The sequence below is a fragment of the Mya arenaria genome, chromosome 5 (assembly GCF_026914265.1).
Source record: "Mya arenaria isolate MELC-2E11 chromosome 5, ASM2691426v1".
In the NCBI taxonomy this organism is placed as follows: Eukaryota; Metazoa; Mollusca; class Bivalvia; order Myida; family Myidae; genus Mya; species Mya arenaria.
In genome coordinates this window covers 27,332,023-27,351,429 of record NC_069126.1, presented here as the reverse complement: position 1 = coordinate 27,351,429, position 19,407 = coordinate 27,332,023, and the positions used below count along the sequence as shown (strand labels likewise).

Sequence of the window (19,407 nt, the reverse complement as noted above, 5' to 3'; positions counted from 1 at the left end):
TGAGTTTATTATTGTGATTTACTAATAAGTATTTCCCCTAAGAACTTTAAAGGGATGTCGAATAGCAATCTGGTAAAAATTTATTGGAAAAAAAATGTGTATTTTGGTAGCTTTTATCAGTCTTTCGGTTGTTGATTCAGAACAAGGAATTCGATCTCAAAAAATGAATTTTCAAATGCCTACAATATCATTGTATTTAATGTTTTTAGCTCACCGTCGTCCGTCGTTCGGCGTCAACAATTGGTTATAATCATCTTCTCCTTAACCGCTTGGACATTTTAATGAAACTTCATAGGAATGATCCTTGGTTGGTGCTTGTTCAAAATTGTTTAAAGAAATGAATTCCATGCAGAACTCCGGTTGCCATGGCAACCTAAAGCAAAATGTCAACAATTGGTTATAATCATCATCTTGTCCTAAACCCTCACGATTGGTCTGCATAATACAACAATTTGAGAAAAAATGCAAAATCAAAACGTGATTTTCACCAGTGGTCTGCATAATACAACAATTTGAGAAAAAATACAAAATCAAAACGTGATTTTCACGATTGGTCTGCATAATACAACAATTTGAGAAAAAATACAAAATCAAAACGTGATTTCCACGATCAAAACGTGATTTTCACGAGTGGTCTGCATAATACAACAATTTGAGAAAAAATACAAAATCAAAACGTGATTTTCACGATTGGTCTGCATAATACAACAATTTGAGAAAAAATACAAAATCAAAACGTGATTTTCACGATTGGTCTGCATAATACAACAATTTGAGAAAAAATACAAAATCAAAACGTGATTTTCACGAGTGGTCTGCATAATGCAACAATTTGAGATAAATACAAAATCAAAACGTGATTTTCACGAGTGGTCTGCATAATACAACAATTTGAGATAAATACAAAATCAAAACGTGATTTTCACGAGTGGTCTGCATAATACAACAATTTGAGATAAATACAAAATCAAAACGTGATTTTCACGAGTGGTCTGCATAATGCAACAATTTGGGATAAATACAAAATCAAAACGTGATTTTCACGAGTGGTCTGCATAATACAACAATTTGAGATAAATACAAAATCAAAACGTGATTTTCACGAGAGATCTGCATAATACAACAATTTGAGAAAAAATACAAAATCAAAACGTGATTTTCACGAGTGGTCTGCATAATACAACAATTTGAGATAAATACAAAATCAAAACGTGATTTTCACGAGAGGTCTGCATAATACAACAATTTGGGACGAATACAAAATCAAAACGTGATTTTCACGAGTGGTCTGCATAATGCAACAATTTCAAGACAAATACATAAACAAAACATGATTTTCACGATAGGTCTGCATAACACAACAATTTGGGACGGATAAAGTTGACAAATTTAACGTTTCTTCCGTACCTAGCTCGTCCTCGCGACCTTAAATCAAACTAAATATTCTCGGACTGCCTTGTCCCAAGAATTAAGTATGTAATTAGTAATATATACACTTGATTAACAATTATTACTGACAAAACCAAATGATAGAAATAATTATCAGGTTCAAGAGTCAATGTTTAATTACCCAAAACCACAGAACGTACCAACAGGAAAACTAGAACACCTATGTTTTATTTTCAACAGGACCAGTATACAGATGTTTATAAACCATTCTCACAATATAATAGTATGAGTGAAACCCACAGTCCTTAGTGTATGCTTGCATACGTGGATTCAAACCATTGCCCCTGTTCAGTCTGTATTGCAATGATCCGGGCTTACTAAGAGGCCAATAAGAAACCCCACGAGTATCCGAACTTGGCGTCGAGACACAAACTGACTATGGATTGACAGTCAAGTGTGTTACCACTAGACAGCGGATCCGCCAAACTGACTATTCCTATGCCTTTCACTGCTTTTATATTAACTATTTTGAGCCTTCTTTTTAGGGTGTCCAAGATGGTAAAACATACACACCAACTTGTGTCTGATGCAGCCCTTGATCATCAGCGTCGTGGGCTGAACGTCGACGTAGACGCCAGAATAATGGACGAGTGAAACTCGTACGACACACACGAGGTCACATGTGTGGAATTCCCCAAGAATATGGGAGCAATCTGCAGCGGCCGCTATATGTTTCTATGTAGTTGTGACAATGGACTTGATGTAAGACAGAAGAAATTTAATTGTTTCATTATTAAACTATGTAATATATACGATTAATTAATTAGCCCATGATTTAAAGCTCAAAAGAAATATAAACACGCAACTTACTTTTCAAACGACAAAACTTAGTACAGTTTACGTATAACATAAAAACCTACCTCCAGTCATGTTTTTTTATCCGGGCTTCGGCCTAAATGATTCCGGGAAAATTGCACAAATACAAAAATCAAAACGAATGATTTTCATGATTGGTCTGCATAATACAAAAAAATTTGAAACGGATACAGTTGACAAATACAAAATCATAACAAATTATTGTTTTCGGTGGGTTTCATAATATAAACACCTCATCAGTCTGTACTTGGCTATATCACATACACAAAATACCTTTTTAACACATTTACATTAGCAAATATACCAGACTAGTGACTAAGTGTATATTATTAATTCGGAAATCGCCTAGAAGTTTGCGATCTCCGTGCTGTATACATATTTTCAAGTGGATGCCCCTTACTGGTTTCAGTGCCCGTTCTAAGGCAGTAACAACAACATTAATTGATCCATTATTATTATTATTATTATTATTATTATTATTATTATTATTATTATTATTATTTCTATTATGTAAACTGCGTTTGTTGATTTGTGTGCCTCCTGTTGATTAGTTGTAGGGTTAAATCCTTGTGCCGTTAAATAGGTGAAGAGTGAACCTTTTAATCATATGCTTTGTGGGATATATATAATTTATCAATGAAATAAAAATTATATTTCACTGTTTCAAACTAATTTTGTTTCGTTAAGTGTAAGATCGCAGTATATATTTAACCTCGTGAATACCAAAAGTAAATTTCCAGCTTTTGGTGTTTACTCAGTGAAATATAGTACGATCTTACAATGAAACAAACAAGTATCCTCTATGTTTCAAACATAAAACCTAATATTGATGTAGGCCCAATATATAAATAAACTTGTTTAATTTAATATATCAATTTTCTTGATTTTAGTTCGAGATCCTACTCTAAGCGCTGATTTGTGCATGTGACTGACTTAGTCTAAGTTGCATTCAAAAGACACACACTCTTCCCGAATTAAATATTATCGCAAATAACAAACATATATAACACATAGAAATACACTTTATTCACAATTGTATAACACATATTAAGCACAGTTTCATTAGCAAAAGGGAAATGACTAGTAATATAATATAATTAAAAAAAAGAAAACGGCTAGTAATACTTATTTACTTACTTACTTGATTATTTAATTGATTAATTAATACTTTATTATACTTAAATGAATTACATCAATTACAAGTTAAATACTGTTTTGAAAAGACATTTCTATTGTAGTATATTCTGTAAAATTATTTGTCATAATAAAGCACGACTTGGTCATATACTTCATCAACATAAAACTAAAACAACAGAAACCCAGCCATACAACATACACAAGATGACAATAATAGAACTATGATGACCCTTGATAATTAAAACTTTCAAAGTAAAGGAACGTTAAGTATTTTTTGAAGGAATTCTGTGACAAGTTGTATTAAGGTAGCACTGTGCGAGCAAAGATAAAACATGTACCCGTATGGAACTCCTTTTTTATTATCATCACACAATTACATCCCTGGTTGAAGACCGTCGTCGGTAGCATCATGGAAACCTTGTCTTGTGGCAATATTTAAAATCCAGTTTATTTTTTTTTCTCGCTTCAAATGACACCATAAAAACGTTTTCACGCTGCATTCAAGAATTAATGCTGCAGTCTCCTCAGAACTATTTAAAGAACGATTTTGACTAGTTATATAACCTGTATCACTGCGCGCATATCCATGACAACCACGAATTATCACATATCTATACGCTATTATTTTCACTATGCACAAACTAGTTCTAGTGAAATCATACATTTTAACATTATTTTGATTAACTGTGATGGGAGAAAAAGCATCTACCATAGCCGCTCGTGCAAGATAGGTTCATCCCAACCCTCGCGCAGGATGTTCTGCGGAAACGAGGTAAACCTCGTTTCCGCAAAAAAAACCTACGCACGGGTTGGAATGAACCTATCTTACACTCTCGGCCATGGAAGTTACTTATAATCTTTCTGTGGATTTCTTTTATTAAATCACTAGAGAGAGAGAGAGAAGATCAGCCGAAAACCCTTCATTTCACCATCGAGAGTAAATTATTCAGTTTGTGTTTCTGTTTTCTTGCGCCGTTGTTCACTCTTCCACGATCGCCAGCTGCTCATATCTTGGCGGAGGCGGTGGCCCTCCCTGGATGTTGTTCAGATGAACGGTCCATAGAGCATTTTCCCTCTCATTCAGCCCCAATTCCCTCTGCTGTATAGCTTGTTCTCTGTCATTTAGACGTCTTTCAAGTTGCTCTAGGTCTGCTTTTTTTGCACTAAGTTGTTCCAGTCCAGCTTTTTTTGTACTGTCTGAGCCAGCAGGTTGTTTAGGTTTCGGAGCGGGGTTAGCATCAGCGGCAGGCTTGGGTTGCGGCTTGGGTTGCGGTTGAGGTTTGGGATCGACTAACTCTTTGGCATAGTGGGAGTAGGTGAAGAACGAGAAGAAGAACCAGACAGAGGAGAAAACATGTACAACCAACAGACCAATTGCGAGTCCTTTATACTGGTCTCCCTTTTCTTTATATATGTCATAATAACATGACGAAGTAGCGTTGGCGCCAGACAACTCTTCACCCTCTTTATTCTTTTCTTTATCACACGAAACACCCCCGAGTGCACAAAGTACTACGCCTGTTATTCCCCAAGCAAAGCCATGACTGCAAAACACCTTCCATAGCAAATCCTGCAAACGAAACAATAGTCATTTTCTTAAAGATATTAATTTGTGATTTAAAATATAATTTGAACAAACTCACAATGGTTAACTAATGTGTTTCTATTTACATTTCTTCAGCTGGTGAATTGTTTAGTTAGAACTAATCAACAAATACACGTTTTAAGCTTCGCGCTCAAGTAAGTTTCACGTATATAGTACATAAGCCTTAAAAGTCGTTTTTGTTTCCATGTGTCCCCGGAACAAATATTGCCCAGTTTTCAGAAAAGTACATGATGCGACACGCACATATCATGCTTGCACTAATTTACCACTGATCACTTTTCAAAAAGAAAATAATTGTGACATGGTCTGAGACAATGAGTTCTGTGGAGGTATTCACGTTTTCCTCCTTAACTTAATTTAAATAAGACTGAATAATAAAATAACTTTTAACAATATTTAAACTTTGAATAAGATATAATTTAAAAACAATCTTGCACTGTTTGCCTTCTTTAATAATTATTTTGCTAAAATGAACATGCCCCCTCTGCAGAACCAACTTTCGCAAACGTCGGCAATATATATAGAAAGTGAAGGTGAGACGGTTCAAGAAAATAATCAATAACAAATGAAATATATTTATACTTCCTACAAAGTACTTGACACACATTCAATTCAGAAATATACACACAGCATATTTTATTGATAATTTTAAATATAAAAGGTAAATAACAATTTCAAATTACTTACAACGCATCTGACCTCCAGAAACGTATCGAGTATTTTCTTTTTTGTAGGCACACCTTTCCGACCAAGACTCGTCAACACAACAATCCTCAATATGATCATCAAGGCATGCTGAAAGTATAGATACGATGGGCAAAATGGATATCAAGGCATGCTGAAAGTATAGATACGATGGGCAATATGGATATCAAGGCATGCTGAAAGTATAGATACGATGGGCAAAATGGATATCAAGGCATGCTGAAAGTATAGATACGATGGGCAATATGGATATCAAGGCATGCTGAAAGTATAGATACGATGGGCAATATGGATATCAAGGCATGCTGAAAGTATAGATACGATGGGCAATATGGATATCAAGGCATGCTGAAGTATAGAAACTATGGGTAATATTATACCCAAGGCATGCTCAACTATAAATACGATGGGTAATATTATCACCAAGGCATGCTGAGGTATAGATGCGTTGGGTAATGTTATCATCAAGGTATGCTTAAGTATAGATACGATTGTTAATATACGATGGGTATTGTTATCATCAAGGCATGCTCAGCTATAGATACGTTGGGTAATACTATCATCAAGGCATGCTGAAGTATAGATATGATGGGCAATATTTTCATCAAGGCATGCTGAAGTATAGATATGATGGGAAATATTTTCATCAAGGAATGCTGAAGTGAAGTATATCTACGACTGTATTATGACCATCAAGGCATGCTCAAGTATAGCTACCACGGTATTATGACCATCAATGGATGCTGAAGTATAGGTACGACGGTATTTTGATCATCAATGCCTGCTGAAGTATAGGTACGACGGAATTATGATCATCAATGCATGCTGAAGTGAAGGTACGACGGTATTATGGTCATCAGGGCATGTTCAAGTAAAGTACAACGGTATTATGATCATGAAGGACATGAACATGCTGAAGTATATACACGAATGACAATATGATCACCAAGGCATGCTGAAGTATAGAAACCGTTTACAATATGAGCATCAAGGCATGCTGAAGTATAGGTGCGATGGACACTATGATCATCATGACATTCTAAAGTAAAGATACGATGGGACAGCTGAAGAATAGGTACGATGGCCAATGTTCATCAAGACCCGGACATGCTAAAGTATAGATACGATGGACAAAATGATCATTAGGACGTGCGGAAGTATAGATGCGATGGACAGTATTATCATCCAGACATACTGAAGTAAAGGTATGATGGACACTATTATCATCCGGACATACTGAAGTATAGGTACGATGGACAATATAGTTATCAAGGCATACTGAAGTATAGATATATGCACAATATGAGCATCCAGACATATATTTATCAGATAAATAGCCAGATACTGGACCAAGGCATAGAAGACCAATTTTTACCATACATTTCACAAATATTAAACATATCGTTTTCTACAAATATTGGCACCGTTGGTGAAAGTAAATAAGAAGTTGTTGGGGTTATATCGATTGATCTCAACTTCACACTTGTGTACGATAGTGACTACGAAATGATATACATTTATACGCAAATGTATGAAATGCGGGGTATTGGAAGATGAATTTCATTTTGTTCTGCAATGCGATAGTTATAAAGATATCAGAAAAAATATAAACAACTACTTTTGGCGTAATCCAAGTTTCTTCAAGTTTATGCAATTGATAAATAGTGAAAGTTCAGTCAAATTAAAAAATCTTGCCACATTTACTTTTAAGGCTTTTGAAATAAGACGCCATTTAGTATATGACTGACGTGCTGTTACCTAATATAAATTGAATCGAACACATGTTGTCTCTCCCGACATGATTTTTTTCCTTCAAGTATAAACGTTTCATATTGCTATTTTGAATATATTATGTAAACTTACTATGCTAGATGACATCTTGCTGTACCAGTATATTATTATTATACTTTGTTGTTAATTCTGCTATGCTATGGATCTTGTCAGATTTGTTTGCATAATAAAGTCTTCTTCTTCTTCTTCTTCTTCTTTATACTAACGAAAAGAAATTTCGTGCTTACAAAATGAGTTCATCGTAATGGCAATTCGCTACTTAATAACTGGCCTTATTGCTGCAATTTATCGTTTCTGACAATTCGCTCATGTATACCTGGGTTTGTTTTCGTAATAGGAAAATAACATTTCGCAACTACGTATTATTATAATATATAACCTATTGTTAATTTTGTTCATAAAGAGATGGGACATTAATATTCGTAACATTGATATGTCGATTTTCGCAATTGAATTTGACTTTATGTGTGCGAGTCTTATCACTTTCATGGGTCAGTAAAAAGCTGTTTGGAAAATGTTTAACTATTAAATATTTACAATTGCAAAATCGTTAAGTCAACTCTTAATCTACAATACTATTGTTCTCTTATTTGTGACAGAAAACTATAAAACAGTTCTTCACAACGTGCCAAAATACCATGGAAGAATGAATACACATATGAAATATGTAATAAGTTTACACAATGTGCCAACATACCATGGAAGAATGAATACACATATGAAATATGTAATAAGTTTACACAATGTGCCAACATACCATGGAAGAATGAATACACATATGAAATATGTAATAGGTTTACACAATGTGCCAAGATACCATGGAAGAATGAATACACATATGAAATATGTAATAAGTTTACACAATGTGCCAACATACCATGGAATAATGAATACACATATGAAATATGTAATAGGTTTACACAATGTGCCAAGATACCATGGAAGAATGAATACACATATGAAATATGTAATAGGTTTACACAATGTGCCAACATACCATGGAAGAATGAATACACATATGGAATATGTAACAGGTTTACACAATGTGCCAACATACCATTAGTGGAAGAATGAATACACATATGAAATATGTAATAGGTTTACACAATGTGCCAACATACCATGGAATAATGAATACACATATGAAATATGTAATAGGTTTACACAATGTGCCAACATACCATTAGTGGAAGAATGAATACACATATGAAATATGTAATAGGTTTACACAATGTGCCAACATACCATGGAAGAATGAATACACATATGAAATATGTAATAGGTTAACACAATGTGCCAACATACCATTAGTGGAAGAATGAATACACATATGAAATATGTAATAGGTTTACACAATGTGCCAACATACCATGGAAGAATGAATACACATATGCAATATGTAATAGGTTTACACAATGTGCCAACATACCATTAGTGAAAGAATGAATCCACATATAAACTACGTGACAGGTTTACGCAATTATCCAACATATTAAGAGTGAAAGAATGAATCCACATATAAACTACGTAACAGGTTTAAGCGATGTGCCAACATACCAATAGTGCAATAATGAATCCACATATAGACTACGTAACAGGTTTAAGCGATGTATCAACAAACCAATAGTGCAAGAATAAATTTACTTATAAACTACGTAACATGTTTAAGCAATGTGCCAACATACCAATGCTGCAAGAATGAATCCACATATGAAATATGGGACATCCGAGCTCCCATCGTGCGGAACATTCACCGAAAGGGCAGATAAAACTACCGCAGTCGTTGCTAGAGCGAACTGGGTAAGAACACAGAAGTGTTGGTCGTCTACGAATCTGAAAATGTAATACAAAAGTGGTAAGCTAAGCTGTCATAGTAGTAAGTTTTTCCAGCTATGCACAAGTTGGTGGGACAGGCAAATGATTTGATAACGTCATTTCGATTCATTTTTAGGTTTAATCGATTGCGAAGGTAAACATATTACTCAGGGGGGTACATGCATTCCGAATCTGCAACGGTTTTAGTGAGGTTTTGGAGTCTGATATACAAGATGGCGGCGAAACAATGACAAATAGGACATGTTTTGGCCTGGTAAGTAGTATAAAGTATATGTATCCAAAATATCATGACGCGCATTCGGCTCTACAATTACCGTGCCTCCCTCGGCTTTATATTTCATGCTTCTAGGTTACGGAATAAAAAGGCTATAGAAGGAAAACCTTCGACCAGTCTGTTGTTTACAAATGTGGGAAGCGAGAATTTGATACTTTTAAGGACGTTTAAGCTCCCAAAACACATTTATTTGCAATGTTTTCTCCTTAAACATTATTTAAATGTGGTATTTTAATTTCCTGACAATTCCTTTGCAGTACAAGAGCCTTGCTTTCCAAACAGTAAAGATGTTGAAGAATGGCATGATGTACTTCCTGTTTACAAAAATTCAAATTATCAGTTCCAAAATAGTAACAATCATTATGATGCCATAGGCCAATGGACGCTACTGGGACAAGCACAGCTGTCGAAGACTAACAACAGATTGGTAAATAAGGGCATAAGGACCACATAGTATTGCCTAACAGATAAGAGGAACAAGTACAGCAGTCGAAGACACTAATTTGGTCAAATAAGGACATAAAAATCAAAGACCAAAGTCTAGCAGACATTATATTTTGGAATTATATCTTGTCTACAGTAATTGGTTGGTAGTATTTTTCAAATCAGCCATGAAGTAAATTTATTGTATCAGCAACTATCCGTTTTTATCGGTAAATTTAAACAGAGGCTTTGTCAGCAGAGAAAATATAATCTCGAACACTAAGCTGGTTAACGGAGTATTAGTATGCATTCACCAATATGAAATGGTTATGCGACCAGTCGCTTTTAACCATTTAGATTAGTAAATACTAGGGATGCAAACGAATGGCAAAATTGATATTCGAATATTAGGTAATTCTTTCGATCGAATATTCGAATATTCGAAAACCAAAATGAACCTTTTAGAGGTACTTTGGGAGTATCTCTTATTGAGTGTTATGGTTCAACTCAATTTGAGATCATTGGTTATGTATTTACTTTGGGGGTATCTCTTATTGAGTGTTATGGTTCCATAACACTCAATAAGAGATACCCCCAAAGTAAACACGGCTAGTTTGTACTTACTTTGATGGTGGTTGGCTCATTCTTGATACGAGTCTTTGTATTTAGTCGTCAAAATGGCTTTAAAATGATTGGAGGCAAAACAAATACCTTCCGAATTCTGAAACGAGGAAGCACAAGTCAGTTCATGTCCTCAAATAACGGAATATCTTCCTTTATTTTAGCGAATTTAACGCTCAACTTTTCATTATAAGAACCCATAATATACTTGAATAAACCTAGTGCAGTTTCTTTTTCAAATTTCTGTTTTTAAAAATAATGTGAAATAAAATAATACACACTTACCTGAAGCTTCATACACAACTGACACACCTCTTATATGAACGATGATATTAAATGGGTGACCGATTCTTAACCCAGAATTGTGAAATAGCACCAAGCAACGCTGTTTGATCGATATAGAAGCTTTGTCATCAAAAGTACAACGCTAGTTAGTATTTACATGTCCAATACCTCAAGTACGACGCATGATTTAAGTTATATTGACTAGATTGACCATATTTTCGTGATTATCTCAAATATGATACAATTATGATATACAGTATAAGGATCTTGGACAAGGCCAAAAAATGTTGGGGAAGGCTAAATAGTTTAGCTAGTGAAATACACTTGTGTTTTATTAAACTATAAGAATAAAAAAGGGGAGGGAGAGACATGTGTTGGAAAGGGAGGAGAGGACGGAAAAAGGGGATGGGGAAAGGGAAAAATTGGGACGGGGAGGGGACGGAGAGAGAGAGAGAGACAGAGAGATGGGGAGATGGGAAGATGGAGAGAGAGAGAGAGAGAGAGGGAGGGAGAGACAGACAGAGAGACAGAGAGGGGGGGGAGAGAGAGGGACGGAGGGACGGAGGGACGGAGGGAGAGACAGACAGACAGACAGACAGACAGTTAGACAGAGAGAGAGAGAGAGAGAGAGAGAGAGAGAGAGAGAGAGAGAGAGAGAGAGAGGGAGGGAGGGGGGAGGGAGAAAGGGAGACTGACACTGATTTACTGTATAACGTGTCACGTTGAATTCGTATCCATAAGCTATGACGATGTTTTATGTTGGTAAATGTCAACTGAAGTCATTTTTCTAACTTATGTTTCTCTTTTATCATATGATACCATAGCTAAATACTGTCTGAAATACTTTCTTTTCAATAAGTTTATAAAAAACACATACTTTTATGTTTAAGACACTTAGATCTACATTTTTCTTTGATTTGACTATGAAAAATTAGGAAATCGACCTAAGTTAAGAAATGACTATAAGTTTTACGAATAGTGCCCTCGTAGTTCTCCAATAGAACCAATACTGTATCAAAACATCACCCGTACATTAACAAACAACAGACGTTTAAAAAAACTACCAGTAATGACTCTCCGCAGCTGTCTTAAAAGATGAAACAAACGGTCAACAAAAAATACAATAGACCCATTGTCCTATTCAGACGTCAATACCACCCATAGTACTATTCATAGTACTATTCAGACCCATTGTCCAATCTAGACGTCAACAGATATATTATCCGATTTGGACGTCAATAAACACATTGTCCTATTAAAACGCCAATAGATCCAGTTTTCTTCGGACATCAATAGACCCATGAATAAAAGAAAATATTGGCTATAGTGTTTATGAGGTGAAATATATTGTGTTCATACACTGATGCTAACCATGTTTATCAAACGCCAAAAATCATAAGATATGACCGAAAAGCGAGCCCAATTGTATGCGAACGCAACATCAGTTCGACAATGACGTCGTTTAACATGTGTCCCAGCCCTATGCACGCTGGCGTTTTGTTAGGAAGTAAACGCTTGCTTAAATTTCATAACTGAAGAATATCCATTTGTTTGTTGTTTTTTTCACTATTTTAATTCACAAATAAGTCTCTATTAACAACCGGATAACATACACTAAAGGATGAAGCCAAAGGCAACGTTTCGCTATTTCTATTTTTACAGATGTCAACAATTAACGTTTTACGCGATTGCTGCAACCGTTTGCCTTTTTTATTTTTAAAGGATGGAGCTTTAGTTATGGCTGGGATTGTTACTTTAGTTGCGAATATGGTTCCGTCGAAAAAACTGAATTAGTCTATTGTTTTGGTTGTTGCGCGCAGTAAGCATTAGCGACAGGCTTTGATAGTTTGCTTGGGGTGTGACTCTTGTTGGATCAACTAACCGGTTTGCATAACAAGGGCAGCATAATAACCATTTGAGCAACCGCAGGAAGAGGAGAAACATGTACAACCAACATACCAATTGCACTAAGACCTTTATAATGGCTTCCATAAGTTCATGTTATTTATTTATGATAACATAGTTCTTCTCAGATCTAGTTTGAACATTAAGTAATAAACTATATTTTAGAGTATTATATCTATGTTTGTTGCCGTGTGTGCTTCGCGCTGATTGGCTGGTATGCTTTGATCTTTGTGTCTACAAACAAGGTAACAGTAAGTTTTTGTTACCAAACGTAAAATATGAGTTTTGGTTGTAGGTAGGCCCCATCGGGAGAAAACATGTTCATCAATCAAGAGCTATCATGAGCATGGGCGGCTCCAGGTTTCGACGTAAGAGGGGGCATAATTTAGGGGCGTAGCCTTTTGAATTGTGCACCTCCCTCAGATCCGAAATTATTTTGCAGTATGCAGCTGGGTTTCGGGGTAGTCCACATGAAAATTTTAACAATTTATATTTATTCTCCAATATTGAAATAAAAAGTAAACTTTGACGATTTTTTTGGGGGGGGGGGGGGGCACCGGATGCCCCTCTTCCAACCTGGATCCTCCAGTGATGAGTCCGGCGGGCTGGCCTTTTATTTAGAGGTAATAACATTTTTATATTAAAAACACATTTTTGTGTAAACTCAAGCACACACAAACAAACACGCACAAACAAACGCACACATACGCGCACGCGCGCACACACACACACACACGCACACGCACGCACACGCACACGCACACGCACACACACACACACACACACGTTATCAGCAATTGTTAAATACTTATTTAACGCACTAACATTAGAAAATATACAGGACTAGTAACTGGGCACGTATTTTTAATTCGCAAATCGCCGAGAAGTTTGCGATCTCCGTGTTGTATACATACTTCCAGGTGGATGCCCCTTACTGGTTTCAGTGCCCGAATTAAATATTATCGCAAATAACAAACATAATTAACATTAATGAATAATCTTTATTTACAATTGTAAAACACACATTTAGCACAGTTCATTAACAAAAAAGAAAAGGCATAGAAATATGTATATATTTAAAAGCTCTACTAGTAATAATTAATCAAGTGATTAATCAATAAATTATATTTCAATAAATGGCATCGATTACAAGTTAAACATTGTTTTATAAAAGGACTTTTTCTATTATAGTATATTCTGTTATATTCTTTGTCAAAATGTACATCATCAACATAATACTAAAACAGCAGAAACTCAGCCATACACCATACACAAGATGACAATTACAAAACTAAGATAACACTTGGTAATTAAAACTTTCAGAAATAAAGGATCGTTCATTTTTTTTAAAGAAAAAAATCTATGACAAATTATTATAAAAAATATGCCTCGTTGGTGTTTGAATAGAACTAACTATTACATTCGATCCTTTTTTTGAGATTCTGCGAGATTTAACTGATCAGAAACAGCCGAACACCCTTCTTCATTTCACCATTGAGAAAAAAATGTTCAGTTTGTGTTTCTTTTTTCTTGCTCCACGATGCTTCTTGATGCCGTTGTTGACTCTTCCACCATCGCCAGCTGCTCATAACTTGGCGGAGGCGGTGGCCCTCCCTGGATGTTGTTCAGATGAACGGTCCATAGAGCATTTTCCCTCTCATTCAGCCCCAATTCCCTCTGCTGTATAGCTTGTTCTCTGTCATTTAGACGTTTTTCAAGTTGCTCTAGGTCTGCTTTTTTTGCACTAAGTTGTTCCAGTTCAGCTTTCTTTGTACTGTCTGAGCCAGCAGGTTGTTTAGGTTTCGGAGCGGGGTTAGCGTTAGCGGCAGGCTTGGGTTGCGGTTGAGGTTTGGGATCGACTAACTCTTTGGCATAGTGGGAGTAGGTGAAGAACGAGAAGAAGAACCAGACAGAGGAGAAAACATGTACAACCAACAGACCAATTGCAAGACCTTTATACTGGCCCCCCTTTTCTTTATATATGTCATAATAACATGACGAAGTAGCGTTGGCGCCAGAAAACTCTTCACCCTCTTTATTCTTTTCTTTATCACACGAAACACCCCCGAGTGCACAAAGTACTACGCCTGTTATTCCCCAAGCAAAGCCAAGAATGCAAAACACCTTCCATAGCAAATCCTGCAAACGAAACAATAGTCATTTTCTTAAAAATATTAATTTGTGATTTAAAATGTAATTTGAACAAACTCACAATGGTTAACTAATGTGTTTCTATTTACATTTCTTCAGCTGGTGAATTGTTTAGTTAGAACTAATCAACAAATACACGTTTTAAGCTCCGCGCTCAAGTAAGTTTCACGTATATAGTACATAAGCCTTAAAAGTCGTTTTTGTTTTCATGTGTCCCCGGAACAAATATTACCCAGTTTTCAGAAAAGTACATGATGCGACACGCACATATCATGCTTGCACTACTTTACCACTGATCACTTTTCAAAAAGAAAATAATTGTGACATGGTCTGAGACAATGAGTTCTGTGGAGGTATTCACGTTTTCCTCTTTAACTTAATTTAAATAAGATTGAACAATAAAATAACTTTAAACAATATTTAAATTTTGAATAAGATATAATTTAAAAACAATCTTGCACTGTTTGCCTTCTTTAATAATTATTTTGCTAAAATGAACATGCCCCCTCTGCAGAACCAACTTTCGCAAACGTCGGCAATATATAATATATATAGAAAGTGAAGGTGAGGCGGTTCAAGAAAATGATCAATAACAAATGAAACATATTTATATTTCCTAGCAAGTTCTTGACACACATTCAAATCAGAAATATGCACCTAGCATATTTTATTGATAATTTTAAATATAAAAGCTGAATAACAATTTCAAATTACTTACAACGCATCTGACCTCCAGGAACGTATCGAGTATTTTCTTTTTTGTAGGCTCACCTTTCCGGCTAAGACTCGTCAACACAACAATCCTCAATATGATCATCAAGGCATGCTGAAAGTATAGATACGATGGGCAATATGGATATCACGGCATGCTGAAAGTATAGATACGATAAGCAATATGGATATCAAGGCATGCTGAAAGTATAGATACGATGGGCAATATGGATATCAAGGCATGCTGAAGTATAGGTACGATGGCCAATGGTCATCAAGACTTGGACATGCTGAAGTATAGATACGATGGACAAAATGATCATTAGGACATGTGGAAGTATAGATGCGATGGACAGTATTATCATCCGGACATACTGAAATATAGGTACGATGGACAATATGAGCATCCGGACATACTGAAGTGTAGGTACGATGGACAATATGAGCATCCGGACATACTGAAGTGTAGGTACGGTGGACAATATGAGCATCCGGACATACTGAAGTGTAGGTACGGTGGACAATATGAGCATCCGGACATACTGAAGTGTAGGTACGATGGACAATATGAGCATCCGGACATACTGAAGTGTAGGTACGATGGACAATATGAGCATCCGGACATACTGAAGTATAGGTACGATGGACAATATGAGCATCCGGACATACTGAAGTATAGGTACGATGGACAATATGAGCATCCGGACATACTGAAGTATAGGTACGATGGACAATATTATCATCCAGACATACTGAAGTATAGGTACGATGGACAATGTGAGCATCCAGACATATATTTATCAGATAAGTAGCCAGATACTGGACCAAAGATAAATATTGGCACTGTCTGTGAAAGTAAATAAGAAGTTGTTAGGGTTAGATCGATTGATAGGAGCTCAACTTCACACGTGCGATCGATAGTGACTACGAATGATATACATTTTTACTACTGAAAAGTTATTTCGTGCTTACAAAAAGAGTTCATCGTAATGGCAATTCGCTGCTTAATAACTGGCCTTATTGCTGCAATTAATCGTTCTGACAATTCGCTAACGTATACCTGGGTTTGTTTTCGCAATAGGAAAATAACATTTCGCAACTACGTATTATTATAATATATAACCTATTATAAATGTTCATAAGAGATAAGACATTAACAAAACGTAACAGGTTTACGCAATGTGGCAACATACCATTATTGGTAAAATGAATCCACACATGAACTACGTAACAGGTTAACGCAATTATCCAACACATAAAGAGTGAAAGAATGAGTCGACATATAAACTACGTGACAGGTTTAAGCAATGTACCAACATACCAATGCCGCAAGAATGAATCCACATATGAAATATGGGATATCCGAGCTCCCATCGTGCGGAACATTCACCGAAAGGGCAGATAAAACTACCGCAGTCGATGCTAAAGCGAACTGGGTAAGAACACAGAAGTGTTGGTCGTCTACGAATCTGCAAATGAAATAAAACAAAATGGTAGGCTAAGCTGACACGGAAGTAAGTCTTCAACTGAGCAAAAGTTGGTGGGACAGGAAAAGAATTTGATAACTTCATTTCTATGAGTAAATTTAATAAAGGAATATGTTTTCACTGATGTGTTTAAAAGCCGTTCCAGCCACCTAGGTCCTTCGACAAATTTGGTCAAATAAGGGCACACTAATCAAAGATGAAAGTCTCACAGACATAAGAATTCGGAATTATATCTGTCTACAGTAATTGGATGGTGTTTTTTTTCGAATCAGCCACGAGTAACCTAGATATATCAGCACTATCCGTTTTTTACTGGTATCATCCCGAACACTAAGCTGGTTAACGCAGTATTAGTATGCATTCACCAATATAAAAAGGTTTTGCGACCAGTCGCACTTTAACCATTTAGTTTAGTAAATACATAACCAATGACCTCGAATTGAGTTGAACCATAACAATCAATAAGAGATAGCCCCAAAGTAAACACGCCTTACTTACTTTGATGGTGGTTTGCTCATTATTGATGCGAGCCTTTGTATTTAAACGTCAAACTGGCTTAAAAGCGATTGATGACAAAACAATACCCTCCGAATTCTGAAACGAGGAAGAATAATTCAGTTCATGACCTCAAATAAATGAATATTTCGTAATTCCTTTCTTTTTGCGAATTTAACACTCAACTTTTCATTATACAAAAACATAACATACGAGTATAACTTGAATTAACCTAGAGCGGTTTCCCTTTCAAATCTCTGTTTTTCAAAATAATGTAAAATAAAGTAAATTTAATAATACACACTTACTTTAAGCTTCATACACAACTGACCCACTTCTTAAATGGTTGTTGATATGTAACGGGTGACCTATTCTTAACCCGGTATTGTGAAATAGCACCTGGCAACGCTGTTTGATCGATATAGAAGCTTTGCCATCAAAAGTACAACGCTATTAATATGTCCAATACTTCAGGTTGTTCTCATGATTAGATTATTGACAATATTTTCTTCAGTATCTCAAATACTATACGCTTAACATACACAGTATAATGTTCGTCCCTGCAAATGTGGTTTGGGAAGGCTTAATAGTTAAACTAGTGGCATACAATATTTTGCCAGTGTAAATAATATACACTGAACACAATTTTTAAGCGGCCACTTGTGACTTGTGTTTTGTTAAAATATGCGAATAAAAAGGGGAGAAAGAGACGGCGAAAGGGAGAGACATATGTGGGAGAGGGTGAGAGAAGGAGGGAAAGAGGGGATTGGGCAAGGGGAAAATTGGGAGAGAGAGAGAGAGAGAGAGAGAGAGAGAGAGAGAGAGAGAGAGACAAACAACGGCTTACAAAGTCAGAATTGTTTACCCTTAACTAAGCTGCAAGTAGATCTCGTGGTACATGTAATTTCAATTCAGCATTTAAACTTCATGAATTCACTCTTTAAAATCAAAATTATATTTGCAATAATACACATAAAGTTGTTTTGGATTGAAAATGGCCGAGTTGTTGCGAATGATTTTGATAAATATCGAACCTGAAGTAATGGTTAATGTTAGTATGTACAAACACAAATAAATGGTTTTTATGCGACACTGTTTAAGTGGTCTACAATATATTGTGCAGACTACTCACTAACTGGACCAGCCACTTTTTATCTACCGCTTCACCTGACCAATATAAGCTGACTGCTGATTTACTGAAATAAATGTATTGGGAAACTGAGAAAGACTTCTCATTGGACAAAATATTATGTTGACCATTAAATTGTATAGACTACCCACTGAAAGGGCCACCCACTGTTTATACCGCTTCACCTGATTAAAATCAGTAACGGCTGACTGCTTTTTTACTGGAATAAATGTATTGCATAATTTGAGTAATGCTGCTTTCCCATTGGATAGATTAAAATGTTGACCACTAATAAGAGATACAATTTGACCTATTGATTTTGAATAGTGTGTCCAGACCCCACTTTTGTTGGAAAACAGTTGGCAGCCAAACGAAAGTCATTCGAGAATTTGAATTTGTGCGAAGGTGCATTTAACTATCCTACTATCTTTCTAATATCAACAAAGGTTTGTCACGGTCCTCCAAATATCATCAGTTCAAATAATAAAGATACTGTTAAAATGGAGACTTCAATTAACTTAGTAAAATTATATAAAGTTATGTTTCATGAAATAAAGGCTATCGTTATAAAGCCCTGTATTTGTTT

At 35.7% G+C, this 19,407-nt stretch overlaps 2 protein-coding genes across 3 annotated transcripts; both read right to left on the bottom strand.

Moving 5' to 3' along the window:
- Positions 1-4,379: 4,379 nt before the first annotated feature.
- LOC128233551 (uncharacterized) lies at positions 4,380-10,761 on the bottom strand. Its single transcript, XM_052947272.1, has 4 exons — positions 10,662-10,761; positions 9,190-9,337; positions 5,696-5,803; positions 4,380-4,972 (listed from the first exon to the last, which is right to left on the bottom strand). The coding sequence occupies exons 1-4, from the start codon at positions 10,679-10,681 to the stop codon at positions 4,382-4,384; spliced, it is 867 nt and encodes a 288-aa protein (XP_052803232.1). The 5' UTR covers positions 10,682-10,761; the 3' UTR covers positions 4,380-4,381.
- Positions 10,762-13,835: 3,074 nt separating this feature from the next.
- On the bottom strand, positions 13,836-18,151 carry LOC128235063 (uncharacterized). 2 transcript variants are annotated; one of them, XM_052949769.1, is made up of 5 exons: positions 18,001-18,151; positions 17,696-17,791; positions 17,032-17,179; positions 15,718-15,825; positions 13,836-14,987 (listed from the first exon to the last, which is right to left on the bottom strand). In XM_052949769.1, the coding sequence occupies exons 2-5, from the start codon at positions 17,713-17,715 to the stop codon at positions 14,358-14,360; spliced, it is 906 nt and encodes a 301-aa protein (XP_052805729.1). In that variant the 5' UTR covers positions 17,716-17,791; positions 18,001-18,151; the 3' UTR covers positions 13,836-14,357. The 2 variants fall into 2 exon arrangements, with proteins under 2 accessions (XP_052805729.1, XP_052805730.1); XM_052949770.1 differs by lacking the exon at positions 18,001-18,151 and adding an exon at positions 17,906-17,933.
- Between the last annotated feature and the right edge of the window lie 1,256 nt (positions 18,152-19,407).

What these genes read in the sequence shown, in the direction of transcription:
- LOC128233551 (XM_052947272.1), bottom strand. Translation starts at nt 10,681, where the DNA reads ATGAGCCAACCACCATCAAA. An exon ending in ATGAGCCAACCACCATCAAA is followed by an intron (nt 9,338 to 10,661) that starts GTAAGTACAAAC and finishes TTACATTTTCAG; the next exon opens with ATTCGTAGACGACCAACACT. An exon ending in TTCTGGAGGTCAGATGCGTT is followed by an intron (nt 4,973 to 5,695) that starts GTAAGTAATTTG and finishes TTTCGTTTGCAG; the next exon opens with GATTTGCTATGGAAGGTGTT.
- LOC128235063 (XM_052949769.1), bottom strand. Translation starts at nt 17,715, where the DNA reads ATGAGCAAACCACCATCAAA. An exon ending in GATTCATTCTTGCGGCATTG is followed by an intron (nt 15,826 to 17,031) that starts GTATGTTGGTAC and finishes CTATACTTTCAG; the next exon opens with CATGCCTTGATGATCATATT. An exon ending in TCCTGGAGGTCAGATGCGTT is followed by an intron (nt 14,988 to 15,717) that starts GTAAGTAATTTG and finishes TTTCGTTTGCAG; the next exon opens with GATTTGCTATGGAAGGTGTT.